A 22,134-nucleotide genomic window follows, 5' to 3' on the forward strand; every position below is an offset into this window, starting at 1 on the left:
CAAGAGGAGTAAACTAAAAAGACAGATTCACACCCAAGAAAGTTACTAGAGAAGTCACCAAATTATCTTCTTTTTTCGTTGATCATATCGGCTTTCGATGATAATCCATACATATTATATTATACTAACACATCGCTAAAGAGTTCTAAAAACAATTGTTTTTATATTATTATAAAAGTAGACTAAAAATCTAAAAATTAAAGGAATAATGCAGAAAACACAAAAAAATCGCCGACCTATAAAATGACAGAAGTGCCAAAATTTCATAAATGTCATTAGTGTCAAAATTTAATAACAGTGGAGTAAACTTGCCTGCGGTTGGACCAATTAGAAACAAGCATTACGGCGCGGTAAATTTGAATCACTCCTCTTGGTTAAAAAACAAATAATAGTGCTTTAAAATTTTTAAGGCACTGCAGAAAGTGAATTGTCAAATTGTGAATCAAAATATTTATATTTCATTAATTAACATTAATATTAATAGTACAACTTGCGCAATTTGAAAACGGTGGTTTAAAAGGTTTTTTAAAATTTAATTTAAACTGTATTATTGCGTTTTTAACCCGTTTGTAGAAAAAACAAGTTTATGTAACGGTATAATATTTTCGCTAAGAATTTTTAGACATTACCCTCGAGTGTAGACAACCAGTTCTACCTTTTACGGGTAATAGATTTCATGGTTTCGGCAATTAACAAAAATATTGTATTTTATAAATTTAAAACGTTTGTAGAAAAAATATTGTATGATATACGTGTTAAAAAGTACATTTTTAAGGCACTCATGTGAATTGCAGAATTCGCTTCGCTCATTCTGCAAACTTTCACATGCGTGCCTTAAAATTGTGCTTTTAACACTTATATCATAAATAACTATTAAAAAGTTGTGGGATTTCAAGATACATTCATTGACTTTTCTGCTTACGATTCGTACCTACCCAGATTTCTGACGAGGTAGGGTGTACGGAAAAATGTAAGATGATATTGATATCGCTCAAAATTATGATGAATTCCTTTCTATGATTAATGAAGCTGCAGAAATCTCCATCCCAAGAAAAGTCTCTAGTCAGACTAAGCACCGTAATCACTGTCCGAAGCCTTGGTGGAACGAAACTTGTAACAACGCTGCTCATCAAAGAAAAATAGCTTTCATCAAATATAAGAGAACTCCAAATCGTGAAAATTTAATAGAATTCAAAAAAATGGACGCTTTTGCCAAACGCACTTTCAAACTCACAAAAAGGCAAAAATGGATTGAGTACTGTGAAAGTTTAAACCATCATACACCAATTTCACAAATTTGGAAAAAGGTAAACTCATATAAAAATCGGAAAGTCCAAAATAGACTACCAATAGACCCAAATGCGAATTGGATAGAAGAATTTCACATCAAAATTTCACCGCCATGGGTACCAACCAACCAAGTTGCATATATGATCCCCAAATTTCGTCAGTACCAAGGAACATGACCAATCTAAGCGATAGTTTTTTTATGTGGGAACTGGAACGATGTATGAAACATACCAACAATAGCTCTCCTGGTATAGACAATATTTCATATTCCATGCTTTATAATTTGCCAATGAATCAGAAAAAATATCTTTTAAGTATATATAATGCAATATGGACAGGACAAACAACAATCCCTGAAAGCTGGAAGGAGTATATTATCATCCCAATAAAAAAATATGATAAACCGGATTCCATTCCAACTTCTTATAGACCCATATCATTAGCTTCATGTGTAATGAAAACCTTTGAGAGGCTTATCAAAAATCGTCTTGAGCAATGGTTAGAGAAAGAACATATTCTGCCTGACACACAATATGGTTTCAGAAAATCTAGGTCAGCATTGGAGGCATTAACAGTAATAGTAACAGACACTTTAGCTGGATTTTCTAGTAACTTTATGACTATGGCAGGTTTCAACGATATTACAGGAGCATTTGATAACGTTAACCTAAATGTTCTAACGAACAAACTGATTTCAATTGGATTTCATAAACAATTAGCGAACTTTATAACTTCCCTGTACACCAACAGAAAAATTCATTTAAAAATAAATCAAGAAATCACCAAACCTAGAATCGCGAACCTTGGACTCCCCCAAGGCAGCATTTTAAGTCCACTTTTGTTTATATTATATACAATGGATGCCAGTGTTAAACTCAAAAATATACGAACAATACAATTTGTAGATGATATTGTTTTTTATTGTACCAGGAAAAACTTTGAAACATGTGAATATGAACTGAACAAAACCTATGACATCTTTAATGAGTGGCTGAATGAAAATAATTTTACACTCTCTGAACAAAAAACAGAGGTGTGTGTATTTAGCCGAAAACGAAACATTGAGCAGGATCATGTAAAACTGGGACCTTATAATTTCCAAATAAAAAATGTAGTGAAATACTTAGGATTATATCTAGATCGGAAACTGCTATGGAAAGACTGTATACATCAAATAACTAAAAAGTCTGAGAATGCTATTAACATACTGAGAGCTTTCTGTTATACCAAATGGGGAGCTGACCCAAATATTGCCTTGTTGTTTTATAGAACTATGATAAGATCAATCCTGGATTATGGTAGCCATTTGTATGGATCAGCGGCACAAACGCATTTAGATAAAATAGAAAACCAAAAAAACAAAAGCTTGAGAATATGTCTTGGATATCTCAAGTCAACTCCAATAAATATTATGGAAGCAGAAGCCGTAGAACCACCATTACAACTGAGAAGGCAACTAATTAGTAACAAGTTCATCACGAAAGCATTTTCCAAATCCGCAAGTTATATAACACTTATCCATGAACTTTCAGTTTCAGTACTCACTAAGTCGTATTGGCTAAAAAAGAAAACTCCACTTATCTGTGAAAGTTACACCACTCTTTCTCAATAAGAACGTCCACATATTCTGTTTTCTAAACAAATCAAGACATTTCAGATCGACAAACACCACTTTCTCGAAACGGTTAATCAACGATGGCCCGACTACAACCAGATTTACACCGATGGATCAAAACAAATTCGTACAGGCGCCACTTTTTACGATCACACCACAAAATATCACGAAGAGATCAGATTACCAGATGAGGCAACGATATATACAGCAGAAATGTTTGCAATAAGTGAAGCTCTAAAGTATATACTTAGGACTGATAGATCGAAAAGTATTATATTTACAGATAGCAAAAGTGTCGTGGAGAGACTAAAGAATATAGGTGCGTCGAAGAACTTAAATCATCTAGAAGTAGAAATATTACAGACCAATTACGAAATACGTAGCTCACAACGAAAGGTGATAATAGTTTGGATAAAAGGACATTCGGGTATTCAAGGAAATGAAATTGCCGATAAGTTTGCAAAGGCTGCGTCAGACTTAGACAGAGAGTGTATTAATCAGCGTATTCCTTATACCGATTTGAATTCCATACTTAAAATTCAGCTCAAAACCAAATGGCAAGAATTGTATAACAGCAAACAAACAGGACTAAATTACAAATCATGTCAAGTCCAGATCCCGAGGCTAAGATGGTTCCACAACCAAAACAACAGAAACTTTATTATTACCATTAACCGAATAAGAGCAAATCATGCAATGTCACCAACTTATAAATTTAAAATTGGTTTAATTGATGATTCTTCATGTTTATGTGGTGAACTGGGAGACTTAACTCATATTATACTCGGGTGTTCATTAAATAGTGCAAGCACTGATAAATTCTATAATGAAATAGTTAATAACAACATTTTTTTACCCATAAATTTAAATTGTATAATTTTCAATACGAATAATAATATATTGTATTTCTTATATAATCACACCAAGAGGTGCAAAATGAAATTGTAAATTACTAACCACATCTTTGTTAGCAATTCTGCAACTAATTATATTTTGTACGTGTGCACCGAAAAAATATAAAAAAAAAATTAAAAAAAAAAAAAATTTAAAAAAAAATAAAAAAAAAAAAATAATAATAAAAAAAAACAAAAAAAAAACAATAGTAAAAAAGAATATAAAGAAAAAAAAAAAGCAAAATAAATTATACATATAAAAAGATAAGTAAAAATTAAATTATAAAGAAAACAAAAGAAAAATTTGCACACATTAATCTTACCTTACTAATATTTTGAGCATTGTAATCGTGAGGAAGGATGAGTTTTAAATTAAAAAAAAATAAAAAACAAAAAGAATTGTTATAGTTAAAGAAAAAATTGTCTGGCTAATTGGTCCCTACCAAAGCCATCAAATTAATAATAAAAAAAAAAAAAAGATATTGATATCGATTCATATACAGAGGGTTTAATGGATTGTGCTATTGTGGCATTCATTTGGTTTACAATTGCGTCAAAGCATTGGAAAGGCTTTTGCCGAATTCCTACGAATGTTTATAGAATGAAATAGGGGACCACACTATAATTATGATACTAGAACGTAGGATAATATGAAATTGAAAGAGTTAAAACTTTAACTGTCGAAACTTCTGATTTCATTTAATTTTATACCTAACCTCCAAATTATATACACAATAAAATAACTTACAGATTTCTTTCCATTTCGTGTGGAGTTTTTATGTATCTATTTTTCTTAAAAATAATGGTAATCATATCAACATTTCCTAATAACGTTTAAGTAACTATTTAAATCCTAATATATATTAATAGAACTCGAGAGATATGCTCGATTGTTTTTATGTAGCAAGAGAGACATATATAAACCAGAGTGTTCCCAGACGCACGTTTGAGTATAAAAAATCAATAAGGTTCTAAACCTCTAAAACACAGGATGTTTTCCTTGTTACCTACAGAGGGAGTTACTTTTAATTCATTAACGGGCTTATCTAATTTCTACATTTATGTTCTAAATTTTAAAATAAGTCATAAGATTGTCATAAGTCATAAGTCAATGCACAAAGTTGCTGGGCCAGTTAACCGATCCTGTTTTATTGTAGATTTCATAGCATTTTTATGCGAGAAAGAAAACCAAAGAATGTTTTCCCTTTTGCTAATACTACCGGTAATATGTGCAAAATATTCTTGACGCTATAACGATGTTGGGAAATAATGATTCCAATTTTAGATGTTTAATTTTATTAAGTAAATCTATTGGAGAAAGTTGAGATTGCCTCAATAAATCTTCCGGTTAAGTTGCTTATTATACAATTTATGACAATATTAAATATTTCACAGCGAAATATTGCGTCGGGCTCAAAATTATCAGTTGCCTCAATACTAAGCCATATATTTTAAAATAGAGGTAAAGGTTATATTAAATATAGCTGAGTATTAAAAACGCATTATGCACATAAAGTGAGGAGCAAAAAAGCAATATCTCTACTTCTATATTCTATATAAGAAAGGAAGAGGAGCAACAAAAGTAAATATTAATGAGAACTTAAAATGGTTCACTGATGGTATCTAAAACTGCCCATGTACCCAACAGTGTCCAGGACACACTGCTCAAGTGTCTTTGGAGAGACTTGTCATTATAATAAATCTTACAGTCTAGGTCAATAAACAACTGTGCTCCAGGCTGAAGTTTTTGCTTTGGAGGCCTGCTTAATGAAATTATGGATGGCAATCCCAAAGAAGTCGGTCTAGACAGTCCAGTTGGCAGAGGCGCAGTCGATCGACAAGTTCAGTGGATTTGTGATCGACGGTTCGAGCCTCAGCCAGGTCATGAAATTAATAAAAGGCCAACGCCGTAGTAGAAAATTCAATAGAATCTACGACTTGGTCTGGAATAACTGGCGTCTGATCGGCCTATGGAGGAGCGGTACGGCAAAGGATAAGGGCTTGCAGCTTGGTGATACTCCTCCATAGATCCCTACCGAAGGGCGTTGACGCCTAAGAACGGTGTATATATATAATCCCAAAGAAGAGAAAATCAACATTCATATAGATAGCCAAGTGGCTATTCTGGTAGTAAAGAACCCTCTCACCAAATCAAATCTAATCAGAAACTGCAAAGATCTCCACAACAATCTGGTAAAAGATAAAAAAAAGTGTTTTTAGTATGGATGCGGGGTCATGAGGGGTGCAATCTAATGAACGAGCAGATTTGTTGGCAAAACAAGTCTCTGGAAAAACCTTTCTAGCCCCAGAATCATTCTGTGCCATCACTAAAGATGATATAACGGACAATAAATGAGAGATTAAACTGATTACTGAAGTTAACAGCTACACAAACTAGGTAACGGGAATTAACCATGGTGCAGAAAATCCGAAATGAAAGAAGAGACTGCCATACACATCCTATGATATTGCAATGTGCTAAGCGATATGCGGCAGGAATTCACTTTTGAACTGAGGATTCAATCAGAAGAGATACTAAAACTACCAATAAGGAAAGTTGTTGACCTTTGTGCATTGTGCAGGTCACAGGACTTATTAGAGTTTACTGAAAAAACCAAGGTATGGTACAAAGGTCTTACTGTCAAGTTCCAGACGTTACCGTAGATCGCCTGAACTAAGCAGAAGAAAGGTATGGTTGCAGCAGTCTTTAGAGCAGTTAGAGTGGCCATCATGATTTCCAACCTCCATAATGAAGATGGCAGATAAAGAAGATGATGGGGGAGATACTAAGATTAATGTACCGACGCCTGAAAATACAAAACTAAAGAAAAATAATTAAATAAATAAAGAAAAATAACAGGATGTTTTCTAACAAAAGAGAACAAAATAAGTTGTAGAAAAAACTTAAAATAAAGTATGTCGAGGAGAAATATTCTATCATCTGAGATTTGAACAACTGTGATGATCACCAAATTATAATGTAAAGAAGAGAAAGAAATCCTACATATAAAAAACACGTATGAAATCCAAACCACCCCGTACAAAGGTAATTTTACATCTAAACACCACCCAAACACCGTACCCCGAATTCCACGATAGTGTTTCACGTTGCGATGACCGGTGTAAAAGAGAATCTATTCTGAGCAGAAGCTATATATGGCGCGCGCAAAACGGGATGAAGACGGCCAGCGTCGCAACGCTTCGCCGGGAGCCGACGCCTTACGTTATTTAAGAAAGTTTTTGTAGCTAGTCTCCCAGTTGCGGGTGTTACTTGGAGAAACTAACATCGTTGACAACCATGGTAAGTTGAACTAGAGTTCCCTAAGCACGAACTGAAGGGATATGTTGTAGACATAAGGATTAAATCGATGTCCCTGTGTTTGTGGAAGTGTCTTGTGATGTGATTTCTTTGTGTTAATCTTAGTTAGAGTGATAATCTTAAACTATGGTAATGAATCTGTGATTATATAACACTGGTCGGTTTTTTAATGAAGCGATTGCGAGTATATGCAGTCGAGAAAAATTTTTACATTTTTTTTCGAATTTTCTCAAATATGCCAATAGGTTATTGAAATTGACATATTTTTTTCTAATAAACCTTAAAAAAAGCTTGTTACCAATATTTTTTCAGTAATTTTTAATATTTTTTTGTCTCTTTTTTTAAAATATTTTTTCAGTAATTTTTAATTTTTTTTATCTGCTTTTTTAATTTATCGTACCCTTTAAATATTTTTAAATGTGTATTATAATTGCAAATTGTTAATAACTTAAACCAAAATTAAATTATTTCTTTTGAAAAACTCAAGTTGCAAATAAAATTGTGCAAATCCTTTAAAATCATTTCTCTTTTTATTTATTTTTTTGCTGATGCATTAAGAATTAATGAAAGTAATATTTATTATTTATTACATGTTAAAAGTTATTTTTGGCTTCAATACCTACTCATAAAGTTTCCAATCTAAACAACCGAGTAATTATTCTATTTTTCTATATTTTTTTTCTATTGATTTCCTCTTTTAATATTGGTAACAACACTCTAAGTTATTATAATTTAGAATCATATTGAATTTCTTTTTCTATTGTCACGTTTAATGAATTAAAAAGTTCTATCAAGTTAAAAATCGTGGTCTCTATTAATAATTTTCCATTAAAAGTTCAGTTAGGTAAATTATTTTTTGTGAATAACATTTTAATATTTTTGTAAATTCAACTTTGGCTTTTGAGTGCTTCCTTTATCGAGGCTATTTTAATATAATTTTTAAAAAATATTGAATTTGTTAAGCTTCTTCTATGTTTAACTCTGTTGCAAATTTTACAAAAAGTTGATTAGAATCAATCCAAAATATTCATTATATATTTTCACTTGTGAGTTAAGTTGGCTGGAAAATGTTAATGTAATAATTAGGCCATATTTTATGTTACTTCATGCTATTATCACTATTTATTTTAATTGTTATTTTTACTCAATCACTGTTTTTGATCTATTTATTAACCCATTTGACCCATTTCAATCAGAAAATAATTCTCGGTCCCTAAAATTCTACCTACTGCCTACGTTTATTATCTACCATTTTCATATTCTATAAAAATGTATAGGTACATGAATGAATAATTCATTATTCATTGTTTCCAATATGCATTCAACTGTATATTCCTTTAGGATTTATTATACACTGTGACCTATCAATAAAAATATAATTTTCTATTATACAATTAAATACTGTAAATGCGAAAAAGTATTGAAAACCTTGAATAAACCTAGGAAATTTGGAACAAAATGTTTCCAGTGTTCTAAAAATAATCACTTGCTTATGAAATCGCAGTAACACGAACTCAATATTGAGATATTTTTAGAACAAATATGAGATTGGAAATATTCTCTCTATTTTTGGTGCCGTGCCAAAATAGATTTAAACTGACCTGAAATTCTTGATTTTTTTAAGATTTGAATTTAGGATAGGTATTGGGAATATCTGGATGATTGACAACAATTCATTACGACTTACGGTTTATTTTTGTCAATTTGTAGACAGAAAAAATTCCTTTACATTATTTATTGGTTAATTCCTACTTCTGTTTGGACTGATAAAATGAATTTACAAATAATTCTAAACAATTCATCATTAACAAAATAATAAAATATATTTAATCTCTTCTTGTTCTTTTTCTTTTGGCATTATAACCCTTGATTGGTCTTTGGCTCTGCCTGTCTGGCCTTGTCCATCCATTCAGATCTCTTTTGCGCCCTTCTCCTCAATTGTGTCATATTAATAGTTTTCAGGTCGTCTTCAGTCGGCTTCCATTGCATTTTTTTTTTGTTTTTGCATCTTATTTTCTCTGAACATGCGTCAGCCATGATTTAATCTCTTACTTTATATTATTATATATTTTTTCTATGATTATAATTAATAGTTATTTATTTATCTTCCTTCCTATTTTTTATTGAGCTAGATATGCTCTTTCCTTAGACTTCTCGAGTGATTATCTATCCACATTGATTATCTATCCTACAGTTTCTACCTTAGAAATCTCTTTTATCCCTTAAAGATATTTCCTAATGCACATCATCCTCCTTTCTTCGTAGAATCACGTAAAATATTGTCCAAACTTATTTTAGATGCTGAAGTATATAATGTATTACCAACTTAAGTTATTGTAACAAATAGAAAGTGAAGCAAATGCAAACTATGACTACTTAAATATAGTGTGATATGAGTTGGTACTTATGCTCTTACTTATTTATTTTCATCTTGTCTCATGTCTCTTCTTATGATAATTGAAATCACTTTTCCATCTGTAATTTACTGTTAACACATAACACTTATACAGATTAACCCTTTGATACAAAAGCTGTAATTGGATTTTTTTAATTTTTCAGGCGGATAAAGAAAAGAAGGTCAAGAAGAAGAAGAAGGAAGAGGGCGAAGCACCAGCTGCCGCTCCTGCCCCCGCCGAAACCAGGTCCTCCTCAAAGAGTTCCTCCAAGAAAGCCAAAAGGTCTGGTTCCAATGTCTTCTCCATGTTTTCGCAATCTCAAGTAGCTGAATTCAAAGAAGCTTTCCAACTTATGGACCACGACAAAGATGGTAAGTTATGTTAAGTTTTTTGTGCACATTTCTAATGAAACAGATCAAAATTACATCTCTTTTTATCCAAATGTATATATCACAACATCTTACAATGTTTTTATTACCGCATTTGTATTTAGTAACAGTTTCTTTTTTTGTTTATTTTGTCACTTTTTCATGTTCTACATATTTCTATGGATGTGAAGCGTGTACGATGAAGCAGACTTTAAAAACTGCAAGAGTGTGGAATTTAGCTCTGTAGACGTATGCTAAGAATCAGCTGAAACACTAGAACGATCAATACATAAGTGTTAACAACAATGACAAGCTAAAACTAGTCCGAACTATTGAGATGAGAAAAAGTGTTTGCCTTGGTCAAATCATGCTTCACACTAACTACTTCTTCTTCAACAACCGTCCACTCCTGAATTTGCATCATTTCTCTCCCATTTGCTTCCATTTGTCTTTATCTTGCGTCAATCTAATACACTGTTTACCTATTCTTCTTCACGTGCCATCTCCGCGACGGAGGTTGGCAATCATCATGGCTATTCTAATCATAGATGCTGCTGCTCTGAATAGTTCGGTTGATGTGCATCCGTACCATTCATCCTGTATAATCAATTGAAGTATGTTGTATCTCTCATTACGCAAAACATGCCCCAGGTATTGCAGCTTTCGTGTCTTGATGGTTTCCAATATTTCCAGTCTTTTGTTGACTCTTCTCATGACTTCGTTGTTTGTTATATGCTCGGTCCATGATATCTTCAGGATTCTTCTATACACCCAGAGTTCAAATGCTTCCAACTTTTTAGTAGTCGACGCGTTAAGTGTCCATGCTTCTATCCCGTAAAGCAGGGTCGAGAAAATATAACACCTTGTCAACCTAACTCTCAAGTCTAATTTTAGTTCTCTTGCACAAAGTACCTTTCTCATTTTATTGGAAGTTTGTTCTTGCTTTCTCTATTCGAATTTGATTTCTTTTAAGTAATCGTTTGTGTGATTAATTATTGTGCCAAGATAGTTGTAGTTTTCAACTTGTTCTAAAGTTTTACCTTTAATTGTCAGGCTTTCATCATTATTTTGGGTTTTTGATATCCTCATAAATTTAGTTTTCTTGATGTTTATTGATAATCCATATTTTTTTCCATACTCAAATATCTTGTTCATTAGCTTTTGGAGATCTTTAAGGTTGTCTGCTATTATGATAGTATCGTCTGCATATCTAATGTTGTTAATTGGCGTTCCATTTACCTTTATTCCTGCTGTTTCTCCCTCAAGAGCTCTTTTCATAATTTCTTCAGAGTATTCATTGAATAGTAGTGGTGACAATACACACCCCTGCCGTACTCCTCTTTTAATTTCGAACTCTTCTGATGTGTGTTCAATAATGCGTATGTGTGCCTTGCTGTTTATAATATAGATTTGTTATAATTCGAAGGTCATTGTATTGTAATTGTTTTGCTTTGAGGACGTCCATTCGCTGTTTGTGGCGGACTTTATTGTTTACCTACTACTGCTCACATCGTGAAGGGCCGTAAGCTGCAGTACTTGGGGCATATAATGAGAAATCAAGGTTGATACGGGCTGCTCCAGTGCATTTTACAAGGTAAAATTTAAGGAAAAAGGGCTCCAGGACGAAGAAGAATATCCTGGCTTGCAAACCTGAGAGCATGGTATAGAAAGACCTCAACGCAACTATTCCGTATACCAACTAACAGAGTCATCATAGCCAGAATGATCGCCAACGTTCGGAACGGACAGGCACCCTAAGAAGAAGCTCTAATGTTATCTACCCATCTCTTTTGAGGTCTTCCCATGCTTCTTGTTCTCCATTTGTTTCATTTCATTGTCCTTTGCGTTGTTTCTTCTCCTCTCCTGGCAAACTCCATCCAAATCATTAAATCTCCCACTTCGTTTTTAGTGAACCAATCAGGACGTATTTCTATCCTAACAATTTTACTGCCTTCTCAAAAAAACCAACTTTCTACTATCCAATAATCCGTAAGTCATTCTTAGTAAACGAATAATAAAACATTTTAAATTTCTACAAAAAAAAAAGGATATTTACCGATTCCCGATGACTATTCACTAAACCTACTCTTTGCCTAAATCTTTTCATTTTCCATGGTAATCCATACAATAGAAAGTTCCGCGATAAATGTTTACAAATGTCTATCTAACTAAACGGTAGAAAAACCAATATATTTATTGTCTTCATATTTTCTGGGAATGTCTTTAAACCGAATAAGATTCACTAATTCCGAAAAACACTTTCTACATCTAATGCTTAGTATACAGGGTGTTGCGATTTCTGTTGGTCGGTGATTTGATTTTTGTCTTAATATTTTCTGTTTGATTTTTGAAAAATATGGAACCTTATTATATTTTTTGTTTTCAGGCATCATCTCTAAGAGCGATTTGAGGGCCACCTTCGATGCTGTTGGTAAACTCGCCAGTGAGAAAGAGCTCGACGAGATGATCAACGAAGCACCCGGACCAATCAACTTCACTCAATTGTTGGGATTGTTCGGTACCCGTATGGCTGATTCCGGCGGTACTGACGATGATGAAGTTGTCGTCAAGGCTTTCAGATCCTTTGACGAAAACGGCACCATTGACGGAGACAGGTAAGAACATCAAACAAATCAATATGAAGATCTGAATGACTCTTTTATTGCCCGTTTTCGTATCTTATGTATAACGAAGATTTCCAGAGTTTTCACTTTATTCCTTCATCCAACCGTTCTATCCAGTTCTGTCTATTTTTCCAGTCCCCTTCCTGCAGATTTCTTCTTTTCATTGTTTCATCTACTTAATTTCTGAAAGATCTTCGGAGTCTGCCTCTCTTCCTTCTTCCTATTAGGCTCCATTCTGTTGTTCTGTTTATCCAATGTTTTTGTCTGCTCTTTTGACATGTCCGTACCAGGTTAATCTATTCTGTTCTATGTAGTTTATTATATCTGAGTTTATTTCCATTCTTTTCTTAATCTCTATGTGATATTCTATCTTTTCTTGATACTCTGCAGCTTTTCCTTAGGAGTTCCATCTCTGTTGTTCTTATTTTGTTTTTCTTATTTATTATTCAATTTTCACACCCATAAGTCAGAATACTTCTTGTCATGATGTTATAAATTCTTCTCTTTTTATACTGATGTTCTGATCCACAATACTGGTTTTAATTTTCGTATACAGTCTCTTGTTTGTTCTAGTCTATTTCTATATCCTCTTTAGTTGTTCCTTTGTTTGATATGTTGAAACCTAAATACTTGCACTTGTCTGTTCCTTTGATTTGTTTACCTTCATCTATTTCCAGCTATTTAGTATTCTCCATTGTTAGGTATTTAGTTTTCTTTAGGTTTATTCCCATCCCAATCTTTGTATATTCCTTTTCCAGTTTTCTCATCATAAATCTGAGGTCATCTTCATCTTGTGCGATCACTTTTTCGGCTTTGCAAACGGAAACTGTCATTAATTCGATGAAAGTATCATTTCAAACCTTTTTGTGTTGGTATTTCTTTTAATTTGTTTATGACAAATGTTATAAAATGCTGTCTTCTGTAAAAGTTAATACGAATTTAATTTTTGTTTCAGATTCCGCCATGCCCTCATGACCTGGGGAGAAAAATTCACCGGCAAAGAATGCGACGACGCTTTCGATGCCATGGACATCGACGACAACAACAGGATCGACACCCAGGCACTTATCACCCTCTTAACAGCAGCCGAGAAGGAAGAAGGTGAAGAAGGCGAAGCAGCATAAACACCATCATAACTTACAACAGAAAGTCAATGTAAATCTTCACGGCTACCGTGTGGTTCCACTAAGACGAAAACATCAATTCGGATACATCTAAGTGTGGTGTGTTTCTTATATAATTCCAATGAACACATAAGAAAAGGTGTACTTATATGTGTATTTTATTATGTATTTGTTTTTAAGTTTATTTTTATTCAGTTGCTTTACCATCACGCGACTCAAAAGAAATAATATATTATTTTTTGTTTCATAAAACTTGAGTTTTAATTTCTCTTCTGCTCTAATCTTTCAAGAAGCAGTAGATGATGTTGAAGACGAAATTCGAATTGATGAAGAATTTATCAATAACATACATGCGGCTGAAATTAAAAAAGTTGAAATACATGGAGAAGAAATTAAAAAAGTTGAAAAATATAAATATCTGGGTACAATAATTAATGAAAATAATGAATACACTTCTTCTTCTTCTTCGTCTGCGTACGATTAAGATTACTCTTGTTTGTCTGCCCTTACTCTGTTTCAGTTTGTAACGTCCTGATCATAACAAGACCAGGGCATTAAGCAACACCACACTGCTGGGAGAAACGAGGGGAGGAATTCCTCGAACATCCCTAGGATATTCAAAAGAAAAACGTCCACCGTTCCATCCATCAGAATGGTGTTCTGCCCGACTGCTCAGCCCTGGGTTCGTTCCCTGTTCATTCTTCCTTCACACCCATCCCAGAAAGGTACAGGAAATAAAAAGTCTACCTAATCATTTTAAATATACTATTTATTCAGATATAAAAAAACTTAACAAAAATCATTTTATTGTATACAGACAACTAAGTTAATTTTCTGAGCCCGTGACCGAGACCCTGCTGGTAATCGGTACAAAAGTTATAAAGATAAAAATTTACTCAGCTTTAAGTCTTTCCGCCACAGTTCCTAAAGGAGGTCCCCAATCCCTGCAGAATTTGTCGTCGCCGGCAGTTATGGGAAGTCTAGGGCTCCCTTGTTGGGCTGTCTTGTCTCTGTAGGGCTGTCTTGTCTAATTAATTCTACTGATGCATCAGGATACGGTTGTAAGCCAGTTCCGCTCTTCAAGGTAGTGTGTTTTATTTTCCAGGTAGTGCTTGATTAAAGTCTTCTTCCCGAGGTAGGGGCTAGAAAAATTCAAACAAGGATCAGTTTTCTCCCAAAAGAAAAGCCCGATCAGAAATAAAGCTGAGCATTGAAAGAAACACGATCTCAGCAAAATCTCTGACCACGGCGTGGTATTATTAAAAATAAAAAGAAACGGAAAAAATTCTATCAATAAAATATTATAACTATGTACAGGAAATAAAGTAATATATTATATACCAGAGAAAAAGAAATAAAATTATAAAAGTTTTTAAGCTTTATTTCAAGGAGAAAGTAGGTAGAAAGAGAAAGTAGGTATAGTAAGTATTATCTAAAACTAGATAATTAAACTTACCCATTGTTTAACGGCATACACACAAACACGATAATGTATGCCAATATTGTGCCTGATTTACGTGGCAATGGCAAAAGAAGCAAGTACATCATCATCTCATTGTTTGATTTGCTTGTCTAGAAAAATGCTTTAGAAGAAATGCGAACAATGTGTTTCCCTGTTTAGGATTTTGTCCTCTTCAGGGTTTGTGGTGAATGTTTAGTGTTGGCAGCAAAAGCAAACAGTCCGAAAAACACACTGGGGCAAGCGCCGTGTCCTGGTGTTCTTGGATCCTTGGTTATGCCGGACGGTGGTGTCCAGAAGGCTAAGAAGTCAACAGAGAAGAAAGTTTGATGGATTGTTGTTGGTTCCATAGACATTTACGTGTACTGTCCGTGCTTTGCTCTCGACCAGTCTCCCTAGAAACCATTGTACAACGACAGGCGAACCTGCGTCCCTCGTCGGCGGTCAGGAGGTGGCTTTGAGCGCAGCGTGGACAGTGAGCGTTCGAGTGGAGAAAATAGTTGCGGCTATTTTCTTGGGACGAACAGGTATAATTGTGCAATGAAGTTGGGAAACCGCAAAAAACCAACTTCTCCCTGTTCGGGGTAGGGAAGAGGAAATGTTAGAGGTGGGTACGGTAGGCTAACGGGGTAGCCTCAAGGATGTTTTCGTACTCCACCGGGAGTTCATCAATGCATGTTTGCATTAGAGCGGACGGTACATGAATCTTTTTGCGTTTGGGCTTTCGGTGGAGTACGTGGCCGGAAGATGAACAGGAACATTTGAGAGATTCTTGTGTGTCGGAAGGGGGGCCGTTGATTACTTTGATTGTGAAGTTCCTGTTCAGAGAGTTTATTCTCTCGGTGATTTTGGGGGTGTTCGAAATGTTATGGATTTCGTTTGAGGGATATCGCCAGTGCTCATAGTTACATCTACGCAAGATTCTTCGCTCTGTCCTCAACAACCTCTCTTGTTTTTGTCTTGAGCAAAGAGAGTAGATACATGATTTGTACTCCATGACGGGTCGAATAAAGGTCTTGTAAGTGTGAATGAGAGTCTTCTTGTGTGTCTTGCCAATTTTTCCCGAGAGAGCGTTGAGAAGTCTGGCCCTGTTCCTTACCCTATCTAAAGTTGCCTTTAGATCTGCGTCCCAATTGAGAGTCCTGGTAAACAGTACTCCCAAATAGTTCACAGTCGGGCTAACAACAAGCCTTTCTCCCAACAGACTCAGAGGATGTTGGTCGTCATCATTACAAATGATTCTATTTGACACAGAAGGGGCGCGAAACACAATTGTTGTTGTTTTGTTCGCATTCAGCGTGACTCTCCACTTACAACACCATTCGCCGACGCCGTCCAACAGAGCCTGGGCTCTTCTGAAGAGGAATCTTGGGTTGTATCGAGAGGTAGTTGAGAGCAGAGTCGTGTCGTCTGCATAGAGAAACAGCCGAGTACCTGGGATATTTTGGTTAGTGATGTCGCTGTTGTAGATGATGTACAACAGCGGCGCTAGGACTGAACCCTGGGGAACTCCAGCTTGTGGAGTGAAGGGGGTGGACTTTTGATCGCCTATTTTAACTCTGACAGTACGGTTGTGGAGGTAGGAGTGTACAATTTTGGTAAATTGCAATGATAGCCCGATGTCCAGAAGTTTCCGAACAAGCCCGTCGTGCCAGACCTGGTCGAAAGCCTTCTGCACATCCAGAAATGTGGCTATGGCGATTGAACCATCGTTGATGGTTTGAGTAACTTTGGTAGTGAAATCTATTAATGCATGTTTAGTAGATTTACCTGACTGGAATCCATATTGGAATTTTGGTATGATATTGTGGTTTTCGAGAAAGTTATTGAGCCTCTCTTTTAGGATTAGCTCAAGAACTTTACCCAGAGTATTGATTAATGAAATTGGTCTATAGGATTCCACGTCGGTTGGGGGGTTTGCCTTTTTTCAAAAGCATGATGGTGTTGGCCACTTTCCAAGGAGTAGGAAAGTGGCTGTTTTTGAGACATGCATTGAATATTTTAGTTAGAAGAGGAATGATACTCTCTGGAAGTTTTTTGAGGCACCTTCGGTTGATGCCATCAGGTCCGGGAGCGCTGTTTTTGCCGATTTGGCAAAAGCTCTCCGTTTCCCTGTCGGTGAGGGGGTCCATGATAGGATCATAGACTGGAATGTAGTGGTTGAGAGTAACATTTACTATGTATTCTGTGTTGAATTTAAATATGCGATCAAAGTTCGGGTTATCTGGCGTTTGAAAATTGTTTTGAAGCGAATTTTTGAATGCTTCGGCTTTCCCTTCTGGGGAATTGACTATGTGATTGTTGACCAACAGATGAGATGGTTGAGATAATTTTTGTTTTGTTAGGACTTTGAATTTTTGCCAGAATTTACCTCCGTCTCTGTAGTCCAGTTTTGAGGTAGCATCTTCCCACCGGCGAGCCGTTAGGACAGATATCTCCCTCTTTATCCTGGCACAGATCCGGTTGTACTCTGTTTTGATTAGTGGGTTTCTGTTGGCCTTGTATTGACGTAGAAGACGTCGTTTTTGTTGAATTTTGGCAATGATGTATTGTGGAAGTGCCGGTGATGTATAGGTTATTTGTTTGAGTGGAATTGCGTGCGTGATCGCCTCAGTGATGAGATTCTCGATATCGGTTGCACTTGTGTCGATACTATCGTTAGTATCGAGTTCGCCTAACATAGGGAGATTTTGTGTGATGAAGTTTTGGAATTCAGTCCAGTTAGCGTGACGATAGTCTCTTATAGATCTTGGAGGGTTTGGTTGTTTTGGAATGAGTATGTCGGTGTCGACAAGAAGAGGTAAGTGGTCTGACGTTATCGAATCGCCTATGTGGCATCTATCCCCGAACCGATCCAGAATGTTACTAGTAACTAGGATGTGGTCGACAATAGAGGCCCCATTGGCGTTCAAAAACGTGAATTCAGTGTTGGTGATTCTTGAAATAGGAAGGTCTAGTAGATAATCCGTGAGGCGGATGCCTTCTTGGTTTTGACGGTGATCACCAAACTGTGTGTGTCTACAATTTAGATCGCCCATCAACACAGCCTTGCCGAGCCTCGAAAAGTACTCTAGCAAATGCCTGTTGAGTGGTTGATCCGGGTGTTTGTAGTAAGAGACTATCGTGAGGGTTTCGTTATTGGGGATGTGCACGTCAATTGCCAGGAAGTCCACATCAGGTGGACGAAAATTTTGTGGGAATGTGTGTGTGTTGTGCGGTATTCCGTGTTTCACGAGAATACCATTCCCACGTGAAACCTGACAACGGCTTCGATGGATGATCGAATATCCTGCGAAGTGTGGATCGTTTTTCGACAGAGTATCTGTGAGTGCGAGGATCTGGATGTTATGCTTCGACAGGATATTCTTGATGAGGGGTCTCTTTTTGGAGAGACCCTGACAGTTGACTGTGCCTAGGGTGAAATCCATAAAGGGAGGGTGTTTAGTGGTTGGGGCGGAATGTCACCGTGACATTGCTCCCGTACCCGTGGACCACTGTCGAGTGGTCCTAGACTTGACTAATCAAATTAGCCGTGATTGCAGCGATATGCTCGCGAAGTTCGGGCAACAAGTTGAGCAACAGAGCAGTCTGAATAGACAAGATGTTCTTTGTTTCTGTAGGGAGTTCGAAAGGGGGGAATGATCTTTCGATCGTAAGTGGCTGTATTTCGTGTTGGGCGGAGGGGATAGTGTGTCTTTGTGGACACTTGTTTGAGTATGCGGGGTGGTCACCGCCGCAATTCGGGCATTTGGGTTCCTGCTGTTTGGTGCAGGCGCTGGACTTGTGGTTGCCGCCGCAGTGGGGGCAGACGAATGTTTTTTGAGGGCATTCGTCGATGGAGTGTCCGTTTATGCAGCATTTGCTGCAATATTTTGGAGTGGGGATTGTAGGGTCGGAGCCATGAGGAAGTTCGGCATTGTAGATTTCGCCATCTAGAGTTATGCCTCGGCTCAGTGCTGACGTGAATCTCTCCAAGGATTTGGTCACCACCTTGATCACTTTAGAGTCCTTGCCTGTTTTATAAGCTTTGACTCTCCACAGTCTTTCGACCGGGAATTGCTGTTCTGTGAGCAAGTCGGTGACCTCCTGCTCGGAGTAATCTACGTCGATTCCAGTAATGCAGAGGAGGTAGGTGGGCTCTTTAGCGGAAGTGTTAGCATTTCTGCTACGGCTATGGACCGTAACCATGGTTTGGCCAGTTGCTGAGTGGATAGCTTTCTCGATATCCCCTGCATTTATAGGATTGAAAAGTCGAAGATGTGCGATTCCGTGTGAGAGAACTTTGCAAGAATGAATTTTGTTGGACAAAAGAGTGGTGGCATTTATTTGCCGAAAGAAGGTACGTTTGTTACAAAGATCTTTTGGGAGATCTTTGATGAGATACTCGGACAGTGTGGGATCGTTTATGGCGTTAATGACGTTTTGGTTTCTGGCTTGGGTTTTGGGGCGTGGATTGGCTGCGGCATTGGCGTAAGACATTTGTCTTATTTGTCTTCTTTGGAAGACGAAATCGTTGGGTTCAGGATTGTTTGCAGTGCTGATGGTTGCTTGTTGTTGAGAAGAGGGTTGCTGTTGAGATGGTTGTTGTTGCGAGTGTTTGGATGCTTGTTTTGACGGTTGGGTTGGGACTTTTGGTATGGCACCATGTATATTCCGAGCGCTCTGACGCTGAGGACCAGCCTGTGCTGGTGTTCTTAGAGGCGGAAAATCGTTAGCATATCGCTGCAGAAGGGGGTTGGAGGCGTCGTCCTGCTCGATGCGAAGGTAGGCCTCGCGATACTTGTTGCGGACGATTTGCATCTCCGCGCTAAGCGTCTCGAGGTCTAGCTCCGCCGTGAGCCGGTTGTAACCTCTGGATGGGGGTACAGTGCCTTCCTGTTGCAAGGAAGAGAACTGGTTGGCAGTAGTGGTGGCTGTAGTGGTGGTGGTGGTGGTGGCAACGCTTGTCGAGGTCGTCGTCCGAGGACGAAGCGACCGGGTGGAGCTGACTGACCTTACAGATGAAGGCATGACAAATGGGGGAGGATGCAAGTCTAGCGATCGGAGGGCACCTCAGCCTCAAGGTGTTCTGGGGGGTAAACCCCAGGGATAAAGGTGGCTTGTCCACCCCTCCGTGCTTTTCCGGCGTTAGACAGTGACTATACTACCTGATGGGTGCAGTTTACCCTGCTGCTGGTGGGTCCCTCGTTGAAAGCCTTTTTCGCAGTTAGTTTGGCCCCCTTACTCGCACTTGTTCTTGTAACCGTGTGTGAACACTAGGTAGAGTTCGGGGCGAGCGATCTCGCTCGAGCCCAGGGCCAGAGTATTCCTCTGAAACCCCGCAATCCGTCTACCTTTTTGGTTTACACGGCCAAGCGTCGTTGGTTTTTCACTCTGGTTCCAAACTAATAGCTTAGGGCTAACCGTGCGCCGCTTCTTCAGCACTTGGTGCTCTCAGGCTTCTCGCTGTTCGTCGGTAAGAGTGGGGTGTGCTAGCAGTGACCTTACTCTTCGACGTCCGGGACGAGAATGAAGCAAGTACAAATTTGTATCGGATTAAATACCTTCGAAGAGATGTGCTAATTGACTTGAGGATAGTAGGGTCGCTTCTAAAAATATATAGTCCGAGGGACAAATACCAAGCGGAGCTTGGTGTAGCGTTCAATCGGCTGATTGAAACGTTACAATTTGTTGTTGATTGTACATTGTCTTTCCACTTTCCACCTTTTCGGCGGCCTTCCAACGGGACTTCTTGTTGTTTACTAGATATTGTTGTTTACTAGTATAGCTGGGTTGCTATACGGCTTGTTGTTTTTACAGATGTTCGCAAATCTATCTGATTCCATTCGGTTTACATGTTCGTTCCAGTTTTTCTTTCGTGTTTTTATCCAACTGTTAATATTTTGAATTTTGCATCTTTCTCGTATACTTCTGTTGCTTTGTCTGTCTCTAAAGCGCTGGTTTCCTCAAAAGCGGTGCCGACAAACTGCGACCGTAACACTGCGATGAATGACGTCATAAAAAACTGTACCATGCAAAATAATAGCGGTGTTTTCCAAGAATGCGTTGGAAGCCACCGCTTGCTGAGTTTGCACATTCCATTGCCGCAGTGAAGAACCTTGAATTTTTCACCGTAATCTGACATAATTCATCGCAGTGCTACGGTCGCAGTTTGTCGGTGCTGCTTTCGAGGAAACCAGCGCTTTACTGATATGGCCGCTATTGATCTTAATACTTTAATTTCGATATTGTTGATTATTTGTTGTTTCGTCTTTCTTGTATCGGTCCTTGTCTCCGCTGCATATGTTAGGATAGGTCTTACTGTTGTCTTGTATACTTTTATTTTGGTTTCCGTGGTCAGATATTTGTTTCTCCATATGGTTTCTCGAATATCAGTTCCTTCAACTTATAATCGAGGGTAAATTGAAGTCAAGAGAGGAATAGGACGCAAGAAAATGTCCTGGCCCCGAAACATAAGGCAATGGACAGGGATTAACGACATTCAATCTCTGATACACATTGCAAGAAATAGAGAGTTAATGGAAAATGTGATCGCTAACATCCATTAGTGGATTTGTATCTGAAGAAAAAGAAGATATAGTTTCTCGGAGGCAACCACTTACTCTTGCTGCTTTCGTTGCTTGTGTTGTGGTCTCTATTCTTTATATTCCTGTCACTAGTGATCTCTACTCCTAGGGTGTCCTAGGTTATTGAATTCAATAATTACTTGTTCTACAATTTTGCCGTCTATTTCTAACTTGCATCTACGCGGCTCTTTACATTTAGTTTTTTCTACTAATATTCTCATATTTAGTTTGTTTGCTGTGATATTGAAAGTATGGAGCTGCCTTTGTAGGCCATCCTAGGTATCAGCAATTAGTTCTGCATTATCGGCATAGCATAGCATATCGTGATTTTATGCGCTCCCTCGTATTCATGTAGTTTTCTTACTTCGTGAATTATTCGATTCATCACCATATAGAATAACAATGGACTGAGCGAGTCTCCTTGGCGGGTTCCTCCTTTTAGTTCTATGCGTTCTGGAATGAGTACACAGAAGAGATTAA

At 37.2% G+C, this 22,134-nt stretch overlaps 2 protein-coding genes across 4 annotated transcripts in view; one reads left to right on the top strand and one right to left on the bottom strand.

Moving 5' to 3' along the window:
- LOC114333568 (glutathione hydrolase 1 proenzyme-like) overlaps positions 1–4,723 on the bottom strand; it is a 30,559-nt gene extending 25,836 nt beyond the window's left edge. The window contains exon 1 of the mRNA XM_028283461.2: positions 4,547–4,723. Within this exon, the coding sequence (XP_028139262.2) occupies positions 4,547–4,611 (65 nt within the window). The 5' untranslated portion in view covers positions 4,612–4,723. The remainder of the gene's footprint in view (positions 1–4,546) is intronic.
- LOC114333569 (myosin regulatory light chain 2) overlaps positions 1–13,881 on the top strand; it is a 49,310-nt gene extending 35,429 nt beyond the window's left edge. The window contains exons 1-4 of one of the 3 annotated variants that reach the window (XM_028283464.2): positions 6,937–7,099; positions 9,677–9,884; positions 12,268–12,496; positions 13,461–13,881. In XM_028283464.2, the coding sequence (XP_028139265.1) occupies positions 7,097–7,099; positions 9,677–9,884; positions 12,268–12,496; positions 13,461–13,629 (609 nt within the window). In that variant the 5' untranslated portion in view covers positions 6,937–7,096 and the 3' untranslated portion in view covers positions 13,630–13,881. Of the gene's footprint in view, positions 1–6,936; positions 7,100–7,227; positions 7,247–9,676; positions 9,885–12,267; positions 12,497–13,460 lie in introns of those variants that run through there. The other 2 variants (XM_028283465.1, XM_050643450.1) reach the window with 2 other exon arrangements.
- The last annotated feature ends 8,253 nt before the right edge of the window (positions 13,882–22,134 follow it).

This window comes from Diabrotica virgifera, chromosome 2 (assembly GCF_917563875.1).
Source record: "Diabrotica virgifera virgifera chromosome 2, PGI_DIABVI_V3a".
NCBI classification, from domain to species: domain Eukaryota; kingdom Metazoa; phylum Arthropoda; class Insecta; order Coleoptera; family Chrysomelidae; genus Diabrotica; species Diabrotica virgifera.